General features: G+C 36.3%; 1 protein-coding gene across 13 annotated transcripts in view; it reads left to right on the top strand.

Moving 5' to 3' along the window:
• Positions 1-23,595, top strand: part of OSBPL6 (oxysterol binding protein like 6) — a 198,344-nt gene that overhangs the window by 80,635 nt on the left and 94,114 nt on the right. For all 13 annotated transcript variants that reach the window (XM_082395628.1, XM_082395623.1, XM_082395629.1 and 10 more), the window contains one exon: positions 23,103-23,360. In XM_082395628.1, the coding sequence (XP_082251754.1) occupies positions 23,259-23,360 (102 nt within the window). In that variant the 5' untranslated portion in view covers positions 23,103-23,258. Of the gene's footprint in view, positions 1-23,102; positions 23,361-23,595 lie in introns of those variants that run through there.

The raw sequence follows: 23,595 nt of genomic DNA, 5'->3' as shown, positions 1-23,595 counted from the left end.
AATTTGAGTTATTTGCAACTCATTACATCATAAGCAGGAGATGTTCCAGAAGTGACAGTGGAATTATCGTACTGTTTGGATGGTGGATCAATTTGTGCTGCACTGAATGTATTTATTAGTGTCCACCCTTCATCACAGTGCAGGTCCAGAAGCAGAAGAAAGATAAATGCTCTAAATGAAACACAGAGCCTGAAAGTGCCCCAACGGTTTTGTCCTTCTTGCTTCTTTTTATCTGATAAATGGATGCTTACCTTGGAATGACTTTCTTTTCCCTTGGTGAGTCAAGGGATCAAGTGCTTTGATTTTTGGATATATTTTGTAATATTTGACCTTGGGAAAAATGTAAGTGTTCATAGAGAATATAGGAATAGGTAGTTTCCCCTCCCTCCGTCCCTCCCTCCCTCCCTCCCTTCCTTCCTTCCTTCCTTCTGTCCTTCCTTTCTTTTTCCTACAACCAGGTGACTCCTTGAACTTGAGGCTGAGGGGTAGGCAGTGGGAGGGAAGAAGGAGAGCTGCATCACTCCCGCTTTAGTCTTTTAAGCTTTTCACCTGTCTTCTCAAAATGTCTCATTTCCAAGCCTCCATAAGGTTGGAATCCAGTATTTTTGAGTCTTTTCCAAATATATTTTTAGGTACAGAAAGATGATTAATTAGACTTTAATTAGTCTAACTTTAAGGGTGATTTAAATGTTTCTTTGGACTTCCCTGGTAATGCAGTGGTTAAGAATCCGCCTGCCAATGCAGGGGACACGGGTTCGAGCCCTGGTCTGGGAAGATCCCACATGCCACGGAGCAACTAAGCCCGTGCGCCACAACTACTGAGCCTGCGCTCTAGAGCCTGCGAGTCACAACTACTGAGCCCACGTGCCACAACTACTGAAGCCTGTGCACCTAGAGCCCGTGCTCCACAACAAGAGAAGCCACCGCAAAGAGAAGCCCGCATACCGCAACGAAGGGTAGTCCCCTGTTGCCACAACTAGAGAAAGCCTGCGCGCAGCAACGAAGACCCAATGCAGCCAAAAATAAATAAATAAATTTATTTAAAATAAATGTTTCTTTGTTGACTTTTCACATCAAATGAATAATGCCAGGAAGTACTGAGCACAGTGAACGAACAATACAGATCTACTTTGAAAGGTTTGGCTTTCAGAGTGCAAGGGTTTATTAGGAGTAACAATTCGAGACTTTGTCTCAGTAAGAAGTGATTACAAAGATGGTAGACTAACACATAGGTTCCCCAAAACTTCAACTGTGTATGGCTGGTGTTAAATGTTTGAAATTTCAGAAACAATGGCAGTTTAAATAGATGTCTTTTATCATGTGCCTTATATCACCCCTGCCATATCTAAGGTGTTTGCTCATTGATTCATCCAGCAAAGTCTATTGAATGTCTCTACTCAGTGTGTACCAGGCACTATTCTGGGTGCAGAGATTATAACAAGGAGAGCAGGAAACAGATGATGTCTCTGGGGATAGACAATAAGCCGATAAACAAATAATGTAACTATTGAGTGAAATAAGTGCTGTGAAGGAAATGAATATTGTGCGGAAAAGTGACAGGGCATGTGCCTATTTAGAGGCGACAGAAGCTGAGAACTGAAGGGTGATTTGCTGACTGAATTTTCATGTTTAGAAAACTAAATTTGAAAGTACTATACAGTTTATTTAAACAATAACTACACGTTTGGCATTTGAATTTATTTTCAAATATCTAATTTTTTTTTCAACTGGCATTATAAATTGTTGAACTTTAAGTTTAAAATCTCTTGTTTTGTCAGCTTCTGGAAACTGAAGGAAGTTCTGGGTGAGGGGTATACAGGAACTCTCTGTAGTAGATTTGTAACTTCTCTAAAAATCTAAAATTATTCTAGAATAAAACATTTAAAAGGAGAAACTGGCAAAGAAATACCAAAATTTATACTAAATCAAATACAGTGTGGCAAAGATGAGGAATCCAGACTACGTAGGAGGGGTCTGCAGGGAGAATGGTGGGTGTTGAGAATTCGTTACTTGGATGCTCTTACATAGACTTTTGTCTCATCACTCATTTTTGGACTAAATAAATTTTGCCCCTTTTCGTGCTTCTTTTCACCTTCTTAAATTTTATAAACTTAACAAACCTTACAAATAGAGTTAGTTTACATTTTTCCTTTTGTTAAAAAAATTTATTCATTTTCTCGAAATATTCTTGGACTACTTAGGATGTTATCCTTCAGGTGGAAATTAGCAAATCTTTTTCACATGTGGCTTTTAATAAAACTGGCATCATAAATAAAAGTTTTCTCTGATCAAAACAATCTTCTCTACCCTTTGTTTTATTAGTATTTTTCAATTCATGTATTTCTAAGCATAAAGTACCTTCTTTCACACATTAGAAGAAATAGAGAAACCTGAAGTTGGCAAGGAGCCAGTAAATTCAGAATCTGCTTTGTAAATGCTTTGCCAACTGTAGCACAGATTAACAGACCTGCCATGGGAAGCTCTTTGGTAATCTATAATCTTTGAAAGTACTCTCCAGTATCTGGTTCCAAGAATGCTTCCTAATCTTTCATTATCTAGTTTAGGAGTCAGCAAATGATAGCCTACAAGCTTGCAGTCTTGCTTTGTAAATAAAGTTTTATTGGAACATAGCTATGCTTATTCATGTGCGTATTGTCTATGGCTCCTTTTCCACTACAGTAGTTCCCCTTTATCCATGGGGGATACATTCCAAGACTCTCAGTGGATGCCTGAAACCACAGATAGGACCGAACCCACTATATGCTGTGTTTTTCCTATACATACATACCTATGATAAAGTTTAACTTATAAATTAGGCACAGTAAGAGATTAACAATAACTAATAATAAAATAGAACAGTTATAACAATATACTGTAATAAAAGTTCTGTGAATGTGGTCTCTCTCTCTGTCTCAAAATATCTTATTCAGACAAATTTAATGCCTTTTCCATCTTAACTAAGCACTTATTATGCACTGTGGCCCTAACTTGCAGTTTGAGGAGTGATAGCAAAATTTCTTTTTCCTTCTTTACAGTTGCACAGATAGATTCATTCTTACTGTAGATCTTACCAACCTCAGGATATGATTTTTTCTCTCCTTATTGAGTTGAGAACTTTCACCTTTTCACTTACAGGAAAGACTTTACGGCTTCTCTTTCACAGATCTGAACTGCCAGCATCACTACTCTTGTGTTTTGGGGCCATTATTAAGTAAAGTAAGGGTTACTTGAACACAAGCACTGTGATACCGCAGCAGATGATCTGATAACCCAGACGACTATTAAGTGACTAACGGGTGAGGTATGCTGGACAAAGACATGATTCACGACCTGGGAAGGACACAGCAGGATGGCAGAAAATTTCATCACGCTACTCAGAATGGCATGTAATTTAAGATGTATGAATTGTTTATTTCTGGAATTTTCCATTTAATATTTTTCAGACCACGGTTGATGTGGGTAACTGAAACCTTGGAAATCAAAACCACGGATAAGGGGAAACTACTATAGAATGGTAGTATTGAGTAGCTGCAGTGAGATGGTATGTCTCACAAAGCCTAGAAAGGTTTCTGCCAGGCCCCTTACATAAAAAGTTTGCTGACTTCTGGTCTAGTCAAAAGCAGTGACTGGGTTATCTCCCTCTGTTTCTGAATCTGGGATCCAAGAAATTTTGCAATCCCAAGGATTAGTAGACAACAAAGTCCTGTTGGTTCATTATAGAACTTTCTGCTTTATTTTTTTTTAATTCAAAAATGGAGGTCCTGTTTTTGTAGTCAAAGTTTTCCATGAGCTTTCTAAAGTTTTTAGAAATAATTTTGTAATATAAAGTTCATTTCTATAAATGTTAAAAGATAAATGCTTTAGTTATCACTTGAAATTCTTCTTACTATTTTTTTAATTTCTCAGGAAAAGTCTTAAAAATCCTTTTATTTTTGAGGCGTTAGATCTATTACTTGGGAGTGAATCTGTGTCTAATACTATATGTTGTAATTATTCCCTGTGAAGAGCAGGGCCCCTTTGGCAATCATCTACACCTGCTACATAGTTAACAGGCTTGTTAAAACACAAGAGTGTTCGGCCTCAGAGTGTTTGATTTGCTGGTATGGATGAGCTCAAAAATTTGCATTTGGAAATTCCACTCCTGGGTATATATTTGGAAAAAAAACCCCACTAATTCGAAACATGCACCCCAATGTTCATAGCAGCACTGTTTATAATAGCCAAGACATGGAAGCAACCCAGGTGCCCCTCAACAGACAACTGGATTAAGAAGATGTGTGTGTATTTATATATATATATATATATATATATATATATATATATATATATATATATATATATATATATATATATATAATACACACACACACACTGGAGTAGTACTCAGCAATAAAAAAAAATGAAATATTGCCATTTGCAGCAACATGGATAGAGAATATTATGCTTAGTGAAATAAGTCATACGGAAAGACAAATACTGTATGATATCACTTCTATGTGAAATCTAAAAAATATGCAAATGAATGTATATAAAAACAGAAGCAGACTCACAGATATGGAAAATAAACTTGGGTTACCAAAAGGGAGAGGGGAGAGGGAGAGGAACAAATTAGAGGTATGGGATTAACAGATACAAACTACTATATATAAAACAGATAAGCAACAAGGATTTACTGCATAGAACAGAGAATTATATCCATTATATTGTAATAACCTATAATGGATTACAATCTGCAAAACTACTGAATCACCATGCCGTACACCTGAAACTAACACAATATTGTAAATCAGCTGTACTTCAATTTAAAAAAAAAATGACTTTGCATTTGGAATAGGTTCCCAGGTGACACGTTGTTCCTGATACCACCTTTCAAAACCTCTGTAGTAGACAGTGCTGGCATTTCCCAAGCTTGGAATTTGGGGGACAGTAGCTTTTTTTCATCACAATTCAATATCAAGTGACATTTTAGACCTTTCTTTATATTTCTTAAACTTCCACTCATCGTCTTTGTGACTGGATTCACTAATGACCCATATATCATTTTTCCACTTTTATCTGTTTTCCAGTCCCCAAATTCTGTTGCTACTGTCCCCTGTCCTCACCACTTTTGTGGGGTTTTACTTAAAGAAAAAAAAAAGTCACTGTTGTTTTCAGTGGCATTTTAGAGTGAAACAGATCCTGTATTCAATCTGCCAGCTTTACTCCAAGATGTGTATGTGTATTTTAAAGTAATTCTTTCTTTCTTGATTCTCATAAAATCCCATGAGGTAGGTTGGGCACAAAAGTATCTTCTCTGTGCAGAGGAAGCAAAGACCCTGAGATAAGAGATCACATGATCTGGTAAAAAAGGAATGCTCGAGGTCAGGCCTTTTGTCATCCATTTCTTTGTTAATTATAATGTAGCATGAGTTTGACATTATCTGGACCTCAAACCATCAGGACTCCTATTCCTTCACTTTATATCAGTATCTCAAGTATTTCTTTTTTTTTGATTTTTAGAATTTTATTTATTTTTTTATACAGCAGGTTCTTATTAGTCATCAATTTTATACACATCAGTGTATACCTGTCAATCCCAATCACCCAATTCATCATACCACCCCCACCCCTGCCACTTTCCCCCCTTGGTGTCCATACGTTTGTTCTCTACATCTGTGTCTGTTTCTGCCCTGCAAACCAGTTCATCTGTACCATTTTTCTAGGTTCCACATATATGCGTTAATATACAATATTTGTTTTTCTCTTTCTGACTTAACTTCACTCTGTGTGACAGACTCTAGATCCATCCACGTCTCTACAAATGACCCAATTTCGTTACTTTCTATGGCTGAGTATTATTCCATTGTATATATGTACCACATCTTCTTTATCCATTCATTCGTCTGTCGATGGGCATTTAGGTTGCTTCCGTGACCCGGCTATTGTAAATAGCGCTGCAATGAATATTGGGGTGCATGTGTCTTTTTTGAATTACGATTTTTCTGGGTGTATGCCCAGTAATGGGATTGCTGGGTCATATGGTAGTTCTATATTTAGGTTTTTAAGGAACCTGCATACTGTTCTCCATAGTGACTGTATCAATTTACATTCCCACCAACAGTGCAAGAGGGTTCCCTTTTCTCCACACCCTCTCCAGCATTTGTTGTTTGTAGCTTTTCTGATGATGCCCATTCTAACTGGTGTGAGGTGATACCTCATTGTAGTTTTGATTTGCATTTCTCTAATAATTAGTGATGTTGAGCAGCTTTTCATGTGCTTCTTGGCCATCTGTATGTCTTCTTTGGAGAAATGCCTATTTAGGTCTTCTGCCCATTTTTGGATTGGGTTGTTTGTTTTTTTAATATTGAGCTGCATGAACTGTTTATATATTTTGGAGATTCTTTGTCTGTTGATTCATTTGCAAATATTTTCTCCCATTCTGAGGGTTGTCTTTTTGTCGTTTGTAGTTTCCTTTGCTGTGCAAAAGCTTTTAAGTTTCATTAGGTCCCATTTGTTTATTTTTGTTTTTATTTCCATTACTGTAGAAGGTGGATCAAAAAAGATCTTGCTGTGATTTATGTCAAAGAGTGTTCTTCCTATGTTTTCCTCTAAGAGTTTTATAGTGTCCAGTCTTACATTTAGGTCCCTAATCCATTTTGAGTTTATTTTTGTGTGTGGTGTTAGGGAGTGTTCTAATTTCATTCTTTAACATATAGCTGTCCAGTTTTCGCAGCACCACTTATTGAAGAGGCTGTCTTTTCTCTATTGTATATCCTTGCCTCCTTTGTCATAAATTAGTTGACCATAGGTGTGTGGGTTTTTCTCTGGGCTTTCTCTCCTGTTCCATTGATCTATATTTCTGTTTTTGTGCCAGTACCATATTGTCTTGATTACTGTAGCTTGGTAGTATAGCCTGAAGTCAGGGAGTCTGATTCCTCCAGCTCTGTTTTTTTCCCTCAAGGCTACTTTGGCTATTCGGGGTCTTTTGTGTCTCCATACAAATTTTAAGATTTTTTGTTCTAGTTCTGTAAAAAATGCTATTGGTAATTTGATAGCGATTGCATTGAATCTGTAGATTGCTTTGGCTAGTATAGTCATTTTCACAATATTGATTCTTCCAATCCAAGAACATGGTATATCTCTCCATCTGTTTGTATCATCTTTAATTTCTTTCATCAGTGTCTTATAGTTTTCTGCATACAGGTCTTTTGTCTCCCTAGGTAGGTTTATTCCTAGGTATTCTATTTGTGGCAGTGGTAAATGGGAGTGTTTCCTTAATTTGTCTTTCAGATTTTTCATCATTAGTGTATAGGAATGCAAGAGATTTCTGTGCATTAAAGTTGTATCCTGCTACTTTACCAAATTCATTGATTAGCTCCAGTAGTTTTCTGGTGGCATCTTTAGGATTCTCTATGTATAGTATCATGTCATCTGCAAACAGTGACAGCTTTACTTCTTCTTTTCCAATTTGTATTCCTTTTATTTCTTTTTCTTCTCTGATTGCTGTGGCTAGGACTTCCAAAACTCTGTTGAATAATAATGGCGAGAGTGGACATCCTTGTCTTGTTCCTGATCTTAAAGGAAATGCTTTCAGTTTTTCACCATTGAGAATGATGTTTGCTGTGGGTTTGTCATATACGGCCTTTATTATGTTGAGGTAGATTCCCTCTTTGCCCACTTTCTGGAGAGTTTTTATCATAAATGGGTGTTGAATTTTGTCAAACGCTTTTTCTGCATCTATTGAGATGATCATATGGTTTTTATTCTTCACTTTGTTAATATGGTGTATCACATTGATTGATTTGCGTATATTGAAGAATCCTTGCATCCCTGAGATAAATCCCACTTGATCATGGTGTATGATCCTTTTAATGTGTTGTTGGATTCTGTTTGCTAGTATTTTGTTGAGGATTTTTGCATCTATATTCATCAGTGATATTGGTCTGTATTTTTTTTTTTTTTTGTAGTATCTTTGTCTTCTTTTGGTATCAGGGTGATGGTGGCCTCGTAGAATGAGTTTGGGAGTGTTCCTTCCTCTGCAATTTTTTGGAAGAGTTTGAGAAGGATGGGTGTTAGCTCTTCTCTAAATGTTTGATAGAATTCACCTGTGAAGCCATCTGGTCCTGGACTTTTGTTTTTTGGAAGGTTTTTAATCACAGTTTCAATTTCATTACTTGTGATTGGTCTGTTCATATTTTCTGTTTCTTCCTGGTTCAATTTTGGAAGGTTATACCTTTCTAAGAATTTGTCCATTTCTTCCAGGTTGTCCATTTTATTGGCATAGAGTTGCTTGTAGTAGTCTCTTAGGATGCTTTGTATTTCTGCAGTGTCTGTTGTAACTTCTCCTTTTTCATTTCTAATTTTACTAATTTGAGTCCTCTCCCTCTTTTTCTTGATGAGTCTGCCTAATGGTTTATCAATTTTGTTTATCTTCTCAAAGAACCAGCTTTTAGTTTTATTGATCATTGCTATTGTTTCCTTCATTTCTTTTTCATTTATTTCTGATCTGATCTTTATGATTTCTTTCCTTCTGCTAACTCTGGGGGTTTTTTTGTTCTTCTTTCTCTAATTGCTTTAGGTGTAAGGTTAGGTTGTTTATTTGAGATGTTTCTTGTTTCTTGGGGTAGGATTGTATTGCTATAAACTTCCCTCTTAGAACTGCTTTTGCTGCATCCCATAGGTTTTGAGCCATCGTGTTTTCATTGTCATTTATTTCTAGGTATTTTTTGATTTCCTTTTGGATTTCTTCAGTGATCTCTTGATTATTTAGTGGCGTATTGTTTAGCCTCCATGTGTTTGTATTTTTTACAGTGTTTTTTGTGTAATTCATATATAGTCTCATAGCATTGTGGTCAGAAAGGATACTTGATACGATTTCAATTTTCTTAAATTTACCAAGGCTTGATTTGTGACCCAAGATATGATCTATCCTGGAGAATGTTCTATGAGTACTTTAGAAGAAAGTATATTCTGTTGTTTTTGGATGGAATGTCTTATAAATATCAATTAAGTCTATCAGCAGTGTTTTGAAAGAATTACACTGCTGCCTCTATTCCTATTCCGAATGTACAACTCAGCACCAGGGAGAATAGAACCTAATAATGCTCCAGGCCTCTAGAGCACCATTAGCAGCCTGATGGGTCCTCTTTTAGGACAACCAGGAGGTTTTCTCTTGGGAATGTTGAACTTTGTACAGTCTTTCTCTCTAGTTGACTACTGAACAGATAGGGAACTCCAATCTGCACATCACTTGGGTTATTTTGGATTATCTTTGTGCAAATATAATAAAATCAAATAACTGACATGAGGATGGTTATCTACAGGCAGACTGTGTGCACAGTCAACTGTACTTAATGTATAGAATGGAGGCCTTAAGTCTTAACTATAAAATGATAAGCCCAGTAAACAATCTGAGTGGTTTTTGTGGCCCATGACATTAGACTGTAATGTTGAAAGTGACATAGTCCCCACCCTCAAAGATCATACAAGATCACTACAAATAAACGCAGTGCAGTGTATGTTCAATATGTATGCATAAGTATAGACATAATACAGGTTGAAATGGCAATTTTCTCTAATAGGTTAGGAAAAAATTTATAAAGAAGATGAAACCTGAGCACAGAATAATATAATTAATGCCTGCATATTATAAAAGTCATTATAATTGATGACACAAGAACATTTTTTATTGTAAAATATACATAAAATTTACCATTTTAACCATTTTTAAGTGTGCCTTTCAGTGGCATTAAATGCATTTGCATTGTTCTGTAGCCGTCACCACCGCTATAGTCTGGATGTTTGTGTCCTCCCTAAAATTCTTGTTGAAATCCTAACCCCTAAGGTGATGGTATTAGGAGGTGGGGCCTTTGAGAGGTGATTAAGTCATGAATGGAATTAGTGCCCTTGTAAAAGAGACCCCAGAGAGATCCCTTTCCTCCTTCTGCCATCTGAGGACACAGTGAGAAGACAGCCATCCGTGAACTAGGAAGTGGGTCCTTACCAGACAGCAAATCTTCCAGTGCCACTATCCTGGACTTCCCAGCCTTCAGAACTGTGAGAAATAAATGCTTTTGGTTATAAGACACCCAGTATTTAGTTATAGCAGCCCAAAGGGATTTAGACAACCTTCTTCTATCTCAAGAACTTTTTCATCTTCCAAACTGAAACTCTGTACCTATTAAATACTAACTCCATTTCCCCCTTCTCACAGACCCTGGCGACCACCCTGCTACTTTCTGTCTCTCTATAAACTTGACTACCCTAAGTGCTTCATATAGTACTCTACCAAGTAGAATCATACAATGTTTGTCCTTTTGTGTCTGGTTTATATCACTTAGCATAATGTCTTCAGGTTTCATCCATGTTGTAGCATGTGTCAGAATTTCCATCCTTTTGAAGGCTGAGTAATATTTCATTCTACAGGCACACCTCATTTTATCGCACTTGGCTTTTTATTGTGCTTCACAGATACTGCGTTTTTTACAAATTGAAGGTTTGTGGCAGTCCTGCATCGAGCAAGGCTATTAGTGCTGTTTTTCCAACAGCATTTGCTCACTTCATGTCTCTGTGTCACATTTTGGTAATTCCCACAATATTTCAAACTTTTTCATTATTATTAGATTTGTTATGGTGGTCTGTGATCAATGATCTTTAATGTTACTATTCTAATTGTTTTTTGTTTTGTATTTTTAAATTAAGGTATGCACTTTTTTTTTAGACATAGTGCTATTGCACACTTAATAGACTACAGTATAATGTAAACATAACTTTTATGTGCCCTGGGAAACCAAAAATCCATGTGACTTGCTATATTGCAATATTTGCTTTATTGCGGTGGTCTAGAACTGAACCTGCAATATCTCTGAGTTATGCCTGTATGAATATACCGTATTTTGTTTATCCATTTATTGATGGACACTTGAATTGCTTTTACCTTCTAGCTATTATGAATAATGATGCTACGAATATGTGTATACATATATCTATTCAAGTTGCTGCTTTCAATTCTTTGGGTATACACCCAGAATTGGAATTGCTGAATTTCTATTTTTAATTTTCTGGGGAACCACCATACCATTTTCAAAAGCAGTTACACCATTTTACATTCCCAGTAGCAATGCACCAGCATTAATTCATGAACATTTTTAACCTAAGCCATTTCGTCTGCCTTAGCCAACTCTTCAGCGTACCTCAACTCAGTACAGAAACTGTTGTTTTGACAGGAAATTCCTCTAGAGAACGGGACATTGTTGTTATGTCACTTGGTGCCTCAGTAAGAGTTTACGCACACTCAACATGGATTTATGAATCATTATTCAAGGTCACAAAGCAGAGGCAAAAATCTTTGATGTTTCCTGTTATTGCCAAAAAGTCCTCACTCTGCTGGCAATCAGCACCTATTAGCAGTCATGGGAACCTTATTTCCTAATACTGTCTTTTCTGTTAAAATATAAATTATGACATTACCAAGCGTCCTTTCAAAACAGGTTAGCAAGGCCCAGAAACCAAATGATGAAGGAAAGAGTGGCTGACAATTCTTAGAAAATTAGCACTGGTAAAATTATCAAATGATGGTATCGAAATGGCCTTGTCAGGAATGTCCATGGCACGTGCTACCATCAAAATCAAATGGCCTATGATCTCATTATATTAAATATGTTGTACAGCTTTTGCACCCATGGGTTTTTTTTTTTTAAACCTGTGCTAATAACAATCCTTTTAGAAATATGAACTCCCAAGGATGTACGTTTTAGCCCTTTGATAATCTACTGAAAGCTATTGAATATCTCCCTAGGAATATAAAATGTATGTATAGCCAACACTTTTCATATTGTTTCTGGGGTTTAAAGAATACGCTAAACCTGTCATGCACCCAAGCTAAGAACCTCTATAAATGCGTATTGTATGCCATCAATAATACCATAAAAAACTTGATTTGTTGCTTAGGTTATTCATTTTGATTTATTAGTAAGTTAAGAGTAAACAGCAATGAAAGAATTTGTTGCATGGGCTTTGATCTCACATAGATTTGAAAACCAGCGTGAGGACCCTGTTTAATAAACGTCCTAAGCCCTACTTTCCTCATCTGTGCACCATGAATAACGAGAGAGTTCCTGAGAATGCATGGAAAGTGCTTGGTATCCAGGCCTATCACGTGGTAAGAGCCTGCTATTTTTATTGGTTTTTTTTCCCCAACATTATGATAGAGAAAGCTAGGAAGGAGGTAGGTGATCTTTTTTTAGGACTCCAACCTCAAATAATATTTTTGATGTGCTGTTGTCTACTCATTGATAATTTTTTGAAAGGCTGTTAATGTTTTATTAATTATAAAATTAGCAGATGTCCAAAGAAAAGGATTGCTTGGGGAAAGGTATAAGAGGTAGTTTAGTTCTTCAGGAGAAGGAAGTATTCCCTAATCTCTTTATGATTAGCAATTTTTGGAAGTTCTGAGAACAAGTCAATGCATAATGCCCCAAACCAACAAAACCTAAAATAGGAAAAAAGAGCTTTCCATGTTCTTAGAATATAAATTTCATACCAAGTACAAAATTAAAGCTAGATTTGAAAGAATATATAATATATATAATATATAATATATAATCTAGGGGCATATGTCCCAATTAGAGAATACATCAACTCAAATTACATTTCTCAGATAAATACATTATTACATTATAATTTAACAGAGATTAGTGTTATATTAGAAAATGGCTTATTTAAGCTGACTTGCAGGGAAACTTCCATATGAATAGTAACAAATAAATAAGTGGAACAATAATTCTTAAATCACTGAGGAAAATTTAGACTGGTTCAAAAAGCTAGAGGCTTTTTGTATACCTTTGGTATACAAGACTTTTACTTAGACCGGAAATATAAATGTTTAAAGTATACTGAGGAACTATTTCTCCCTCTGGAGTCAAATCATGCCTTTGGAGTAGTTTTACGTAATTTGTCCAGTAAGAAGTGATTTCCCCTAGTGGGAAGCAGCCACAGCACAGGGAGATCAGCTCGGTGCTTTGTGACCACCTAAAGGGGCAGGATAGGGAGGGTGGGAGGGAGACGCAAGAAGGAGGGGATATGGGGATATATGCATACATATAGCTGATTCACTTTGTTATGCAGCAGCAACTAACACACCATTGTAAAGCAATTATACTCCAATAAAGATGTTAAAAATAATAATAATATAATCAATAATGTAAAAAAAAAGTGATTTCCCCACATATCATTTGAATTGTAGAAATACTTTAATTGCACTGTCTTTTTAATGTAATTTTAAAGGCCACAAGACTTGGACGTTACTTGATGGTTTAGAAAACCCATATCTTTCTTCCTTATGCTCTCATTTAAAAAATGTATGTATGAGAACGTGGATAGTGTTTCAGATTTCTCTTGTGTTGGTCCAGTGTCTTTGTGTTCCGTTAGGTGTGTGCGTGTGATAGAGAATGTGTGTGTCTACCTTTCTTTCTCCTCTCACAATCCTCTTCTTTGATTCTCTGCTTTAAATAGACATAAAATAGAACATTTTAGCATGTTTTATTCATATTTATCCATAAAGTTTATATGCCTTTAAAAGCAGATTTAAAAGTTTAATCATATGCTTTATCTCAAAAGAAAAAAAAATATTTTCAAAATGGAAATTGCTTTATTATGTCTCCTTCTTTAATTAATATATAGCCAGTATAAACAAAAAATGAATATTTAGAATTTGGGGGGAAAAATCATCTCAGGTTTCACCACCTAAATTGTTGATATTTGTGCCATAATTTATTTCACCAATTTTAGGGACCTTGAATTGTTTTTGGTTTTTGTTTTGGGTTTTTTTGTTTTTTTTTGTCTTCTGGCTGTACTGAGGGCTTGCGGGATCTCAGTTGCCTGACCAGGGATTGAACCCTGGGCCACTGGAGTGAAAGCCTGGAATCCTAACCACTAGGCCACCAGGGAATTCCCCCTATTGGATTGTTTTTATTTTGTCATAAAGATATATACATCTTTACACACCTGATTATTTCCTTAGGACACATTCTTAGAAGTAGAATTGCCTAATCAAATTAAACTCTTCCAGAAAGGTTAAACCAACCTAAACTACCATCACCAATGTATTGTTCATTATGTTTCTTCCTTTGTGAATTGCCAATGCATGTTCTCTATCCATTTTTCTGAAGATGTTTTAATTTATCTCATTGATTTGCAATAACTCTTCATATATTAAAAATATTAACCCTTTGTCATAGATTTTTTTTCTAGTTTTTTTTTCTTCATGGATACTGATTTTGTTGCCACGATTAGTACATTATTCCGCATCCCAAGATAATTAAATATTTACCTAAAATATTTTCTACTGCTTTTTATGGTTTTCATTTTACATTTAAAATTTAAGCCATTTGGAATATATTGTGATCTGAAGTATGACGTAAGAGATTCAACGTTTTTATTTTTATTTTTTGAAGTTGTTAAATAATTTTCTTACTGATATGAACATATTTAGGGTTTTTTAAATAAAAAATTTTAATTTTTTATTTGAAATTTATAAAATATATTTTAAAATTTAAAACCACTCTTTACTTTTAAGAGCAGTTAGGTTCACAGCAAAATTGAGGAGAAAGTACAGAGAGTTCCCCCATCCCCCCTCCTCCCACCACACACACATAGTCTCCCCCATTATCAACATCCCACGCCAGAGTAGTAGTATAACTGATGGATCCACACTGACAAGTCCATAGTTTACTTTAGAGTTCACTCTTGGTGTTGTACAGTCTATGAGTTTTGACAAATGTGTGACTTATGTCCACCATTATCGTGTCATATGGAATAGTTTCACTGCCCTAAAAATCCTCCATGCTCCACCTAATGCACCCAGTCTAGCCAATCTTTCTTCTGTCTCCATAGTTTTGCCTTTTCCAAAATGTCATATAGCTAGAATTATGTAGTATGTAGCCTTTACAGATTGGCTTCTTTATCTTAAAAATGAAGAGATATATATATACACATACATACATATACATATATACTGTAACCAGGTACTTTAATGAAATCTTTTTTTTTTCCTGTTTGATTTTCATTTGATTCTCACGTGCATTTCAGTTGGACAATGTTATTGTTCATTAGTTAGCACTGTGAGAACACAGTGTCAATAGGACGATAACCAGCGTTATTTTGTTGCTGACATCAATGGAAATGGTAATTATCTTTCACCATTAAGCTTGAGGCTGGATTGATTTTTGTGTGTGTGTGTGTACAGAACAACACAAACATGTAAAGGCAGGTGTTCCAATATTTGTTAAGAGTTCATAAATATTTGGGAATGGATATTAAATGGATGGCGTACTTTTTTTTTTTTTTTTTTTTTTTTTTGGCTGTGTTGGGTCTTTGTTTCTGTGCGAGGCCTTTCTCTAGTTGTGGCAAGCGGGGGCCACTCTTCATCACGGTGCGTGAGCCTCTCACTGTCGTGGCCTCTCTTGTTGCGGAGCACAGGCTCCAGACGTGCAGGCTCAGTAGTTGTGGCTTATGGGCCCAGTTGCTCTGCGGCACGTGGGATCTTCCCAGACCAGGGCTCGAACCCGTGTCCCCTGCATTGGCAGGCAGATTCTCAACCACTGCGCCACCAAGGAAGCCCGATGGCGTACTTTTTAAGTCAGGATGATTGTAGAATATTCTGACTTTGACTTATTATTAGCTTTAGTTGTTTATTATGGATTGCAACAATTATCTCATAATTTGGTGTCTTCTGTTCCTTGGCTATATACTTTTTATAACCTTATTTCTATATTTATGATAACTGTTTTCTTACATATTTAAAAATGAAAATATAAGTAAATAAATAAAGTAAAATAGTTAAGTTGGTAAATCCAAGAGTAATTATAGTTACTTTCCCTATATTTATCTTTACTAATTTTATAAGTTTATAAATGTTAATGCATTTGTTTTTATTCTTTCATATTTAGTAATGGAAATGATTGACCGTGTATTTTCCTTTTATTATAGCTTTAGCTATGTTCTATATTTCTAAATGTGTAATATTTTCATTACAATATTTTGAATGTTCTTCAATTGACTTTATCTTTAGTTTTTCACCCTTGAGTTAATTGGAGAATCCACTCCATCATTCAGAGAGAAAGAGAGGGGAGAGAGGGAGAGGGACAGGATCAAGTGCTTTTGGTTTCTACTTTTGTCTATTTTCAGATATTCTACGATATCAGTTTTATTTTTTCTTCAACCCAAGACATATTTAGGAAAATGTATTTTTCAAAAATTTTCTAGAATTAACCCCTACTCACTTCTTCTTTTTCATTAATATTTAATTTATTGAATTGCTTCAGAGAATGTGATCTAAATTCAGCAATTTCAGTAGGATCTATCTTATTTTGATTTGCTTTTTACTAATTTTACCTGATGAAGCCTTTTTTAAATTTGCCAGATAAAGATATTTATTTTTATTGATAAAGATTTCATTTTCCAAGTTGAAGTCTTCCTTATGTTCAGGAATATTTTTTAATGTTATTTCTTTTCTTTTTGCTTATTGTTTTCAGGGTCATTAGTATCTGTAGATCCAGGCTGCATTATCCGTTAACTTTTCCCTGCCCTTCTTTCTGTTTGCAAGCTGATTTCCTCAGCTTTATCTTTCTAATCTATTTTTTTAATTAGTTTTTTTTTGTTTGTTTTTTGTTTTGGCCACACTGCGAGGCACGTGGGATCTTAGTTCCCTGACCAGGGATTGAACCCAGGCCCCCACAGTGAAAGCGCTGAGTCCTAACCACTGGACCGCCAAAGAATTTCCTCTCATTTATTTATTGACTGGATTTTTTTTCTGCAGAATCTTTCTGTCCTTCGTTAATATTTTAATTACTGCATTTAAATTATGGTGTCATTATATGTTTCCTTAATTTCCTACCTTTGCCAGTTCCCATTGCATCTGAGCCTGTCTTATCTCTTATTCAGAGACTCCATTTTTGCTAGAATTAACATTCCAAATAAACCCTCTATCTATCTCTTGCACATAATAATTTTCTCTATCCAGGGAATAATTTTTCATAGTGTTTTTTTTATACACATACTTTTTTTTTTATACTTTGTGTAAAAGCTGCTCTTTGTCAAAAGGTTATTTGTGCCAAGTATCCTTGGCTCCCTTCATGTTTGCTTGGTTAGCATTCAAATCGTCTTAAAATTCACCTTGAAGGGCTGGGTGATATAGAACATAGGTTTGTCTTAGTCATTTACTTAGTGTAAAGAGCCTTAGGAGTTGTGGGGAGGGATTAGAGTCTTGGTTGGTCACAATCAGAGAACTTGTCTCTGTATACATTTTCCTCCTTAGTTTTGCAAATGACTCCACCAGAGGCCAGCTTGGGGATTGGAGGCTGTATTTTGAGGGTGCATTGGGACATGTCCATGATGCTTGTCCAAAGGCAAGATTGAGGAAAGCAGCAAAGGGCAATCAAGGTACCTGTGGACTTGCCATGCCAGGAGAGCTGTGCCTCCATGGCCTCTGAAAGCTATTAATCTGTGGCCACCCTTTTCCCTGTGCCTCTTGCCACCTGTCTTTCCAGTTTTGAGGAAACTGGTGGAGCTTCCCAGATTTTCTTCCTATAACACCACTTCACTGTCTTGAGAAGGTGAGTCATATGTTGGTTTCTTACATCCTGGTTTGGTCCTGAATGAAGTGATTCCTTAGACTTTATGGCATGTGGTGGCCACTGTTCCCTAGAGCAAGTACTAATGGTCTTTTTTTTTTTTAATCCTTTTAGTCACTGCTGTTTAGTCATTTTCTAGGAATATCCTTATCAGATCTTACACTGCCATCTTTCCTGGCAGTCTCAAGCTTACCTTCTTGAAATCAGTCCTTAATTTTCTTTTTCTCATCTGTGGCTTAATGATTTTAGATATAAAAAAGATTTCCTACCCTTTCTATTTAAGGAAAAAAAAACTTTACTATATAATGACATTGAAATGACTATAATATATAATGACAATAGGCATTTGTTGTTCTGGTGATGATCTTGATAGAAAACCAGTTTATTCCACCTAGCAGTACAACGACATTTGCGTTGATAAGGTCAGTTGATAGGAATGTCCTGCTCCAGGTGACTGGTGTCTAGGATTATCTAATGTGGCTCCTCCTAATTCTCTGTAAATAAGTGATGCAAATACTGGAAAAGGCAAACTATTACTAACCCAAACACTAACGTAAAACAGAATCTAATGTCAAAACTGTGGAGGACTAGACCCCAATTGTATGATATCTCAAATTGAGGAAAGTCTAGCCAGGTCCGGATTATGACAAACCTCAGCTGCACTTGAGGAGAAGGAGACTGCTTGAAAAGGGCAAAAAAAGGCTTTGCTTTTCTTAGTCTGTCCTCGTACTTAGAGGTCTCATTTGGCCCCAAACAGAAAAAGTCATATCGGCTCCTCGCTAGTGCTCTAGAATCCTAAGCGTGATTCTGCAAAACTCCAGATTAAATCACCAAATTGAGATGAAGGCTGAGAGGAGAAATTTTTGATTTTTTTGGGGGGGGGCAGGGGGAAGGGAGGCTTATATTGCAAGTGAAGACTCGAAAGATACCATTTTACTCTTCACTTTGTCGCTTACAGACTCCAGGTTCCAGCATGATTTAGAGAGATTTAAAGGAGAACATTAATAGAACTTTAAAGGGGGAATTGTATCTTCCAAATTAATGGGAAATATAAAAGTCAATTAAAACCATGTAAAAATCAGTATTATAAGGAAAGGCAGATTATATAGGAAAAGCCATCACCCATTAAAGAAAACAAAGAAGAACCAAAAAATAGAAAGTGTAAAATTGTATGGCAGGGGTAAGGCCAACTATTAGTGAAACAGTAAATGGAAATGGGGAAGACTTTACTAAAATTAGATTTTTTTAAAGCAACCCAACATGATCATTACTAGAGGAACACATAATACAAAAGAATAGAAATAGAAAGTTTAAATGTAAAAGCATGGACACATTTCATTAATTACAACAGAAAGAAAGCAGATGATATCAAATAAAGCAAAACAGTGAAATAAACAAAGCAGGTCATTTTATAATAATCAAAAGTGAATAATCATCATGAATTCTTCTGTGATAAATCTCATTGTTTCAGAATAAACTGAATACAATCTAAATGTCCCACTAGAATGGTCAAATGTATTGTGTTACATCTGTGTGGTGGCCTTATACATAGTGATTAAGAATGGTGATACTAAAGTTTTTTTGTTCACAAGGAAGGCTGTTACCAATGTATTGTTGATTGAAGAAAGCATACTGCAGAGAGTATGGACATTATTCTTCTACTTTGGTTAAAGTATAACCAAAATGTTAACCAGGATTATTTCTAGATGATGAAACTAGAGTCAATTTAAATATTTTCATCTGTACTTTTAATCTTTTCCTGTGGTAAATGTAGTACATCATATTATTGTGCCCAAGTAATCACCTTCCTCTGGGAGGATTATACGTTCATGCCTCATGGACTTCAATTTACCCATGTGACTTGCTTTGGCCAATAAAACGTGAGTGTAAGTGGCATGTGCCGCCTACAAGCAAAAGCTCTAAGAACTGTCGAGTGGTCCTGCCATGGCTCTTTTCCTCCTTCACATGGGGGTTTCTCCTTTGGCCTGGAATGAAGAGGATATAGAGCAGGGCAGCGGCCGACCTCCAAAGGACATGTAAATGGGTAAGAAATAAACGTTTCTTGTAAGCCGTTGAGATTCTGGAGTTGTGTGTTACCACATCACAACTTAGCCCAGGCTAAGTAGTGCCCAGTTTCAAATGTTTTTCTGAACACACACAATGTATGATGCCTGTAAATAACAAGTCGTAGAAGTCTTCCCTGCCACTTTTTGCTTTAGTTAGGTCCCTAGGTCATAAATCTGAATTTTATGTCACTCAGTGTAAATGCAAATGTTGCAGTACTTAGAAACAATTGTAGTGATCCCACTGATGTGAAGGAGGAATGAAACAGGGAAATTAGATGTTAGGCTCTCATATTGCTGTTTTCAGCCACAATACTTTTCTCATTGAGTAGAGGAATTATGTTGGTGCTGACATTAAAATCTATGGTCTAAAATAGGTTTAGAATTTTGTTTCGGCGATTTCTGAAGATGTGCTTTGACAGAGATGAAATAAGTCTTTTTTAAAATGTCACAGCAATTCTTACATTCTAGGAATAATGAATAAATAGTTGCAACCTACTAACAGAGTTTAGACTTACTTTTGTAATGCATTTTGAAATAGAGCAGTGATCAGACACTTGATTTATAATCAGATTGGAATGATCTTTAAAGGTCATTTCATTCAACCTTATATTAGGTACCTGAAACTCTTTTTGTTAAAAGAGATTTTTAAAAATAATAGAAACAAAAACAGTAACCTCAAAAACAATTCTTGGAATGAATTAAATTCTCTCACTCACCTTTTCCACATTCCTGATATTATTCAAGATATTCATAATTATAATTCAACCAAAATGCTGCCCTTTCTTCAAAGACAGATTACCCTGAAAATATCATTTTAAATTAAAACCAAACTGTTAGCATTGATGTTAATGAGGAAAGTGCAGTTGGATGCTGTTAGCGAAAAGAAAAACTACATCAGAAGAAATGTTGGCCCTTGATGTAGCTTGGATTAAATTTACTTCCAAATGGATGAGATTTTGATGAGTTTGGTTGTCTCAGCCTCATCCCTTGGGGCGCTTGAGCACATCACAGAACTTCCATACTTTTAGCTCAAGTATCAGCATCTACTTTTAAAGCATCTTGGACCAGAAAGCAAAGTACTTCACATCAAGAATTTGAGCAGTGTTCTTGCTTTCTGTTTGCTGGCACCAGAGCTTGGCTTGAGAAACTTTACTTACGCTTATTAGACTGCCTTCATAAAACAGAAGGATTAGCTGACCACCTAGCAAGTGTCAGCTTATTACTGTCTCTTGCCAGTACTAAACAAAACCTGATCTCAAGCCAAAGAAAGAGCTCCACAGCTCTTTACATTTCTATTAGCCCAAACACTAGTTTTGTTTCGAGAGAAAGTCTTCGACTTTGGGAGTAAGTAGCTTTTATTTTTCCTGTGGTGACAGTGGTGTCAAAATCTTATGAAAGGAGCACAAGTTCTATGCACTAGAAAGTCCCAAGTTTTTCCAATTTATAGTCATTTGCCTTTTAATTATTGGGATTGTTCTTTCGAATATTCTCTATAACCTATTAACCATTAAAATCCTGATTATATTCAGGGTCACATACTCTGTTAACATAATGTTGCAGATTTTAAAAATATAACTATAGACCTGTATAAAATTTAATTTGCTTGCACTTGCAGAGTTTACATGATCTATACGTAAGTCATTCGATACATTTGTACTGTTAACATAGTCTATTAAACATTTGTCTCCAGCCTAAATTCCTCGGAGCTCCAGACCTACCTTTCCATGTGTTTGTCCCCACTTGAATGCCTCCTTTGTACCTTAAAGTTAACACGTCTGAAACCATACTCATGACCTGCTGTCAATCGTGGATTTCCTTTGGTCAGCCCTCGCTAGGAATACCAGAAACCTGGGAACCATCCTCAACACCGCTTTTCCTCCTCCATATCCACTCACAACTGACAGGATTGGGTGCTGAGTTTCCTGCCACCTCTCTAGTTCACTATCCCTTGTTTCCTGATCAGGCCTCCCTCATCTTCTTTACTTCCCCAGTTTGGTTCTCCTCATGGCTGCCAAAGTGATCTTTTAAACACACAAATCTGGTTATACCTCACCTCTTTATGGCCTCCTATGCTCATGATAAAAATCAAAATGCTGAGCATGTACTACAAGGCCCTGCAGGAATTGACCTGTGCCTTTCTTTGACCATCATGGCACTGTCTCCTTGTGCTCTGATCATACTGACCAGCATGAATTCCTTGATCGCACCCAGCTGGACAACCAGACACCTGGTTAACTCTTTCGTATCCTTCAGATCTCAGCTCAAACCCACTTGCACAGGGATACCTCTGACCTCCAGACCTAGTGAGTTGCCCTCGCCATGTGTCCTCCTAATACTCCATGCATCTTCATCCTTTTTTGATTTTTTTCATTGACTGTCTCCCCCTCTGGACTGAAAAGTTTAGGTCTCACTTTTCTTGGCCTAAGGATTGATTTCTCTTCATCACCAGCAGCTTTCTTTTCTAATTTGTGCTAAAGTACTTACCCAACGGTTGTATGCTTCCTTCAAGGTATTATGATTAAGATTGGGCCTGGAACTTAGCCTTCCACCTTCTTAGGAGAGGACAAGTTCACTTTACTTGTCAGTGTTTTGGGACACAGATTGTTTGTTGTGTAAGCTTTTCATCTTACACTATCATGCTTACCTTTAAAAAAATTTTTTTTCTAGCAAACTGTGTTGCCAATTGAACAATGCTTCTCTTGGGGACAAGTTTTTAGCCCTATTAGTTACAATGCAGACTTTCCTTATATGAATCCAAATGAAAAATGAAATGGTTCTTGGCTGTGGATAAGTAAAGCAACTCCATCATTACCCCAGTCCCAGGACATGCCTGTCAGTCTGTAGATACTTGTGAGCCTGCTGGTTGCTGCGAGTCATATGTAGGTGTGCTGTGGTCTTGAAGCACAGATAACAGTACATATGTGTATTCCCTGATCCTTCCCAAATGCTGGACCATATGATGCATAAAGTACATCAACTCTTTTGCCTTTTGTCACTGACTGCTTTGTGTCAGATTTAACCATCACATGCATGACATGACTGAACTAAACTGATGACAGACATGGACGGAGCTCTTATTATAATCCATTGAGCAGGGGAAATTACGTTTCAAGGGAAGAAACTGATCTACTTTGGCATGAGGGTCCAGAGCATAGCATTGTAATCTGCTGTAAAACAACAACAATACAAGGGAAGAATATCACTTTAACGTGTGGTTTCTTCCTGTTTTCCATGTTGACAAACTTTTGTTACATACTAACACTTTTATCCTCTACCTTAAAATCTAGAAGAAGAAATAGTATTTTGTAATGTGTCAGAGTTCTTCCTCTCACCTTTTAGTACTGTTGCCTAGATAAAATGATTTTTAATTTAATGATTTTTAAATCATTCACATGAGGTTTTTTTTGTTTGTTCATTTTGCTTTTAGGTGTTTTGGACACCCTCAATATTTGCCTCATCTTTTCTAGTCAAACCTGATTCATGAAATGGACTAAAGCTGAAAAATCATCTGCTTCTTTGTCTGTGAATTTGAGACACGATTGGGATGGTCTTCAGTGCATACAACTAGATTCAGACTGCAGCTATGAGTTCAGATGAGAAGGGCATATCCCCTGCTCATAAAACATCCACCCCCACCCATAGAAGTGCCTCCTCTTCGGCATCCTCTCAAAGGGACAGTAGGCAGGTAAGATAACAGTGTAAAGTGTTATTTTATGCAACTATAGTACCATTAGTATATGATGGGATTGCTAATTAAGTCTGAAATTTTTGCTGTGAAGATTTTTATTCCACAGGAAAACTCACTGTTTTCTGTAGATCTACCTGATGATGTCGTGAATATCCTGCTCTTGCTTTTCTGTGATTTAGAATCCTTTTTCAGAGTACAAACTACAGGAAGGGTAGCCAAGTGAAGCCCTGCA

The sequence above is a fragment of the Balaenoptera borealis genome (genome assembly GCF_965194805.1).
Source record: "Balaenoptera borealis genome assembly, chromosome: 6".
Lineage (NCBI taxonomy): Eukaryota > Metazoa > Chordata > Mammalia > Artiodactyla > Balaenopteridae > Balaenoptera > Balaenoptera borealis.
Note: the sequence above shows the minus strand (reverse complement) of the source record. Positions and strands in the feature narration are given on the sequence as shown.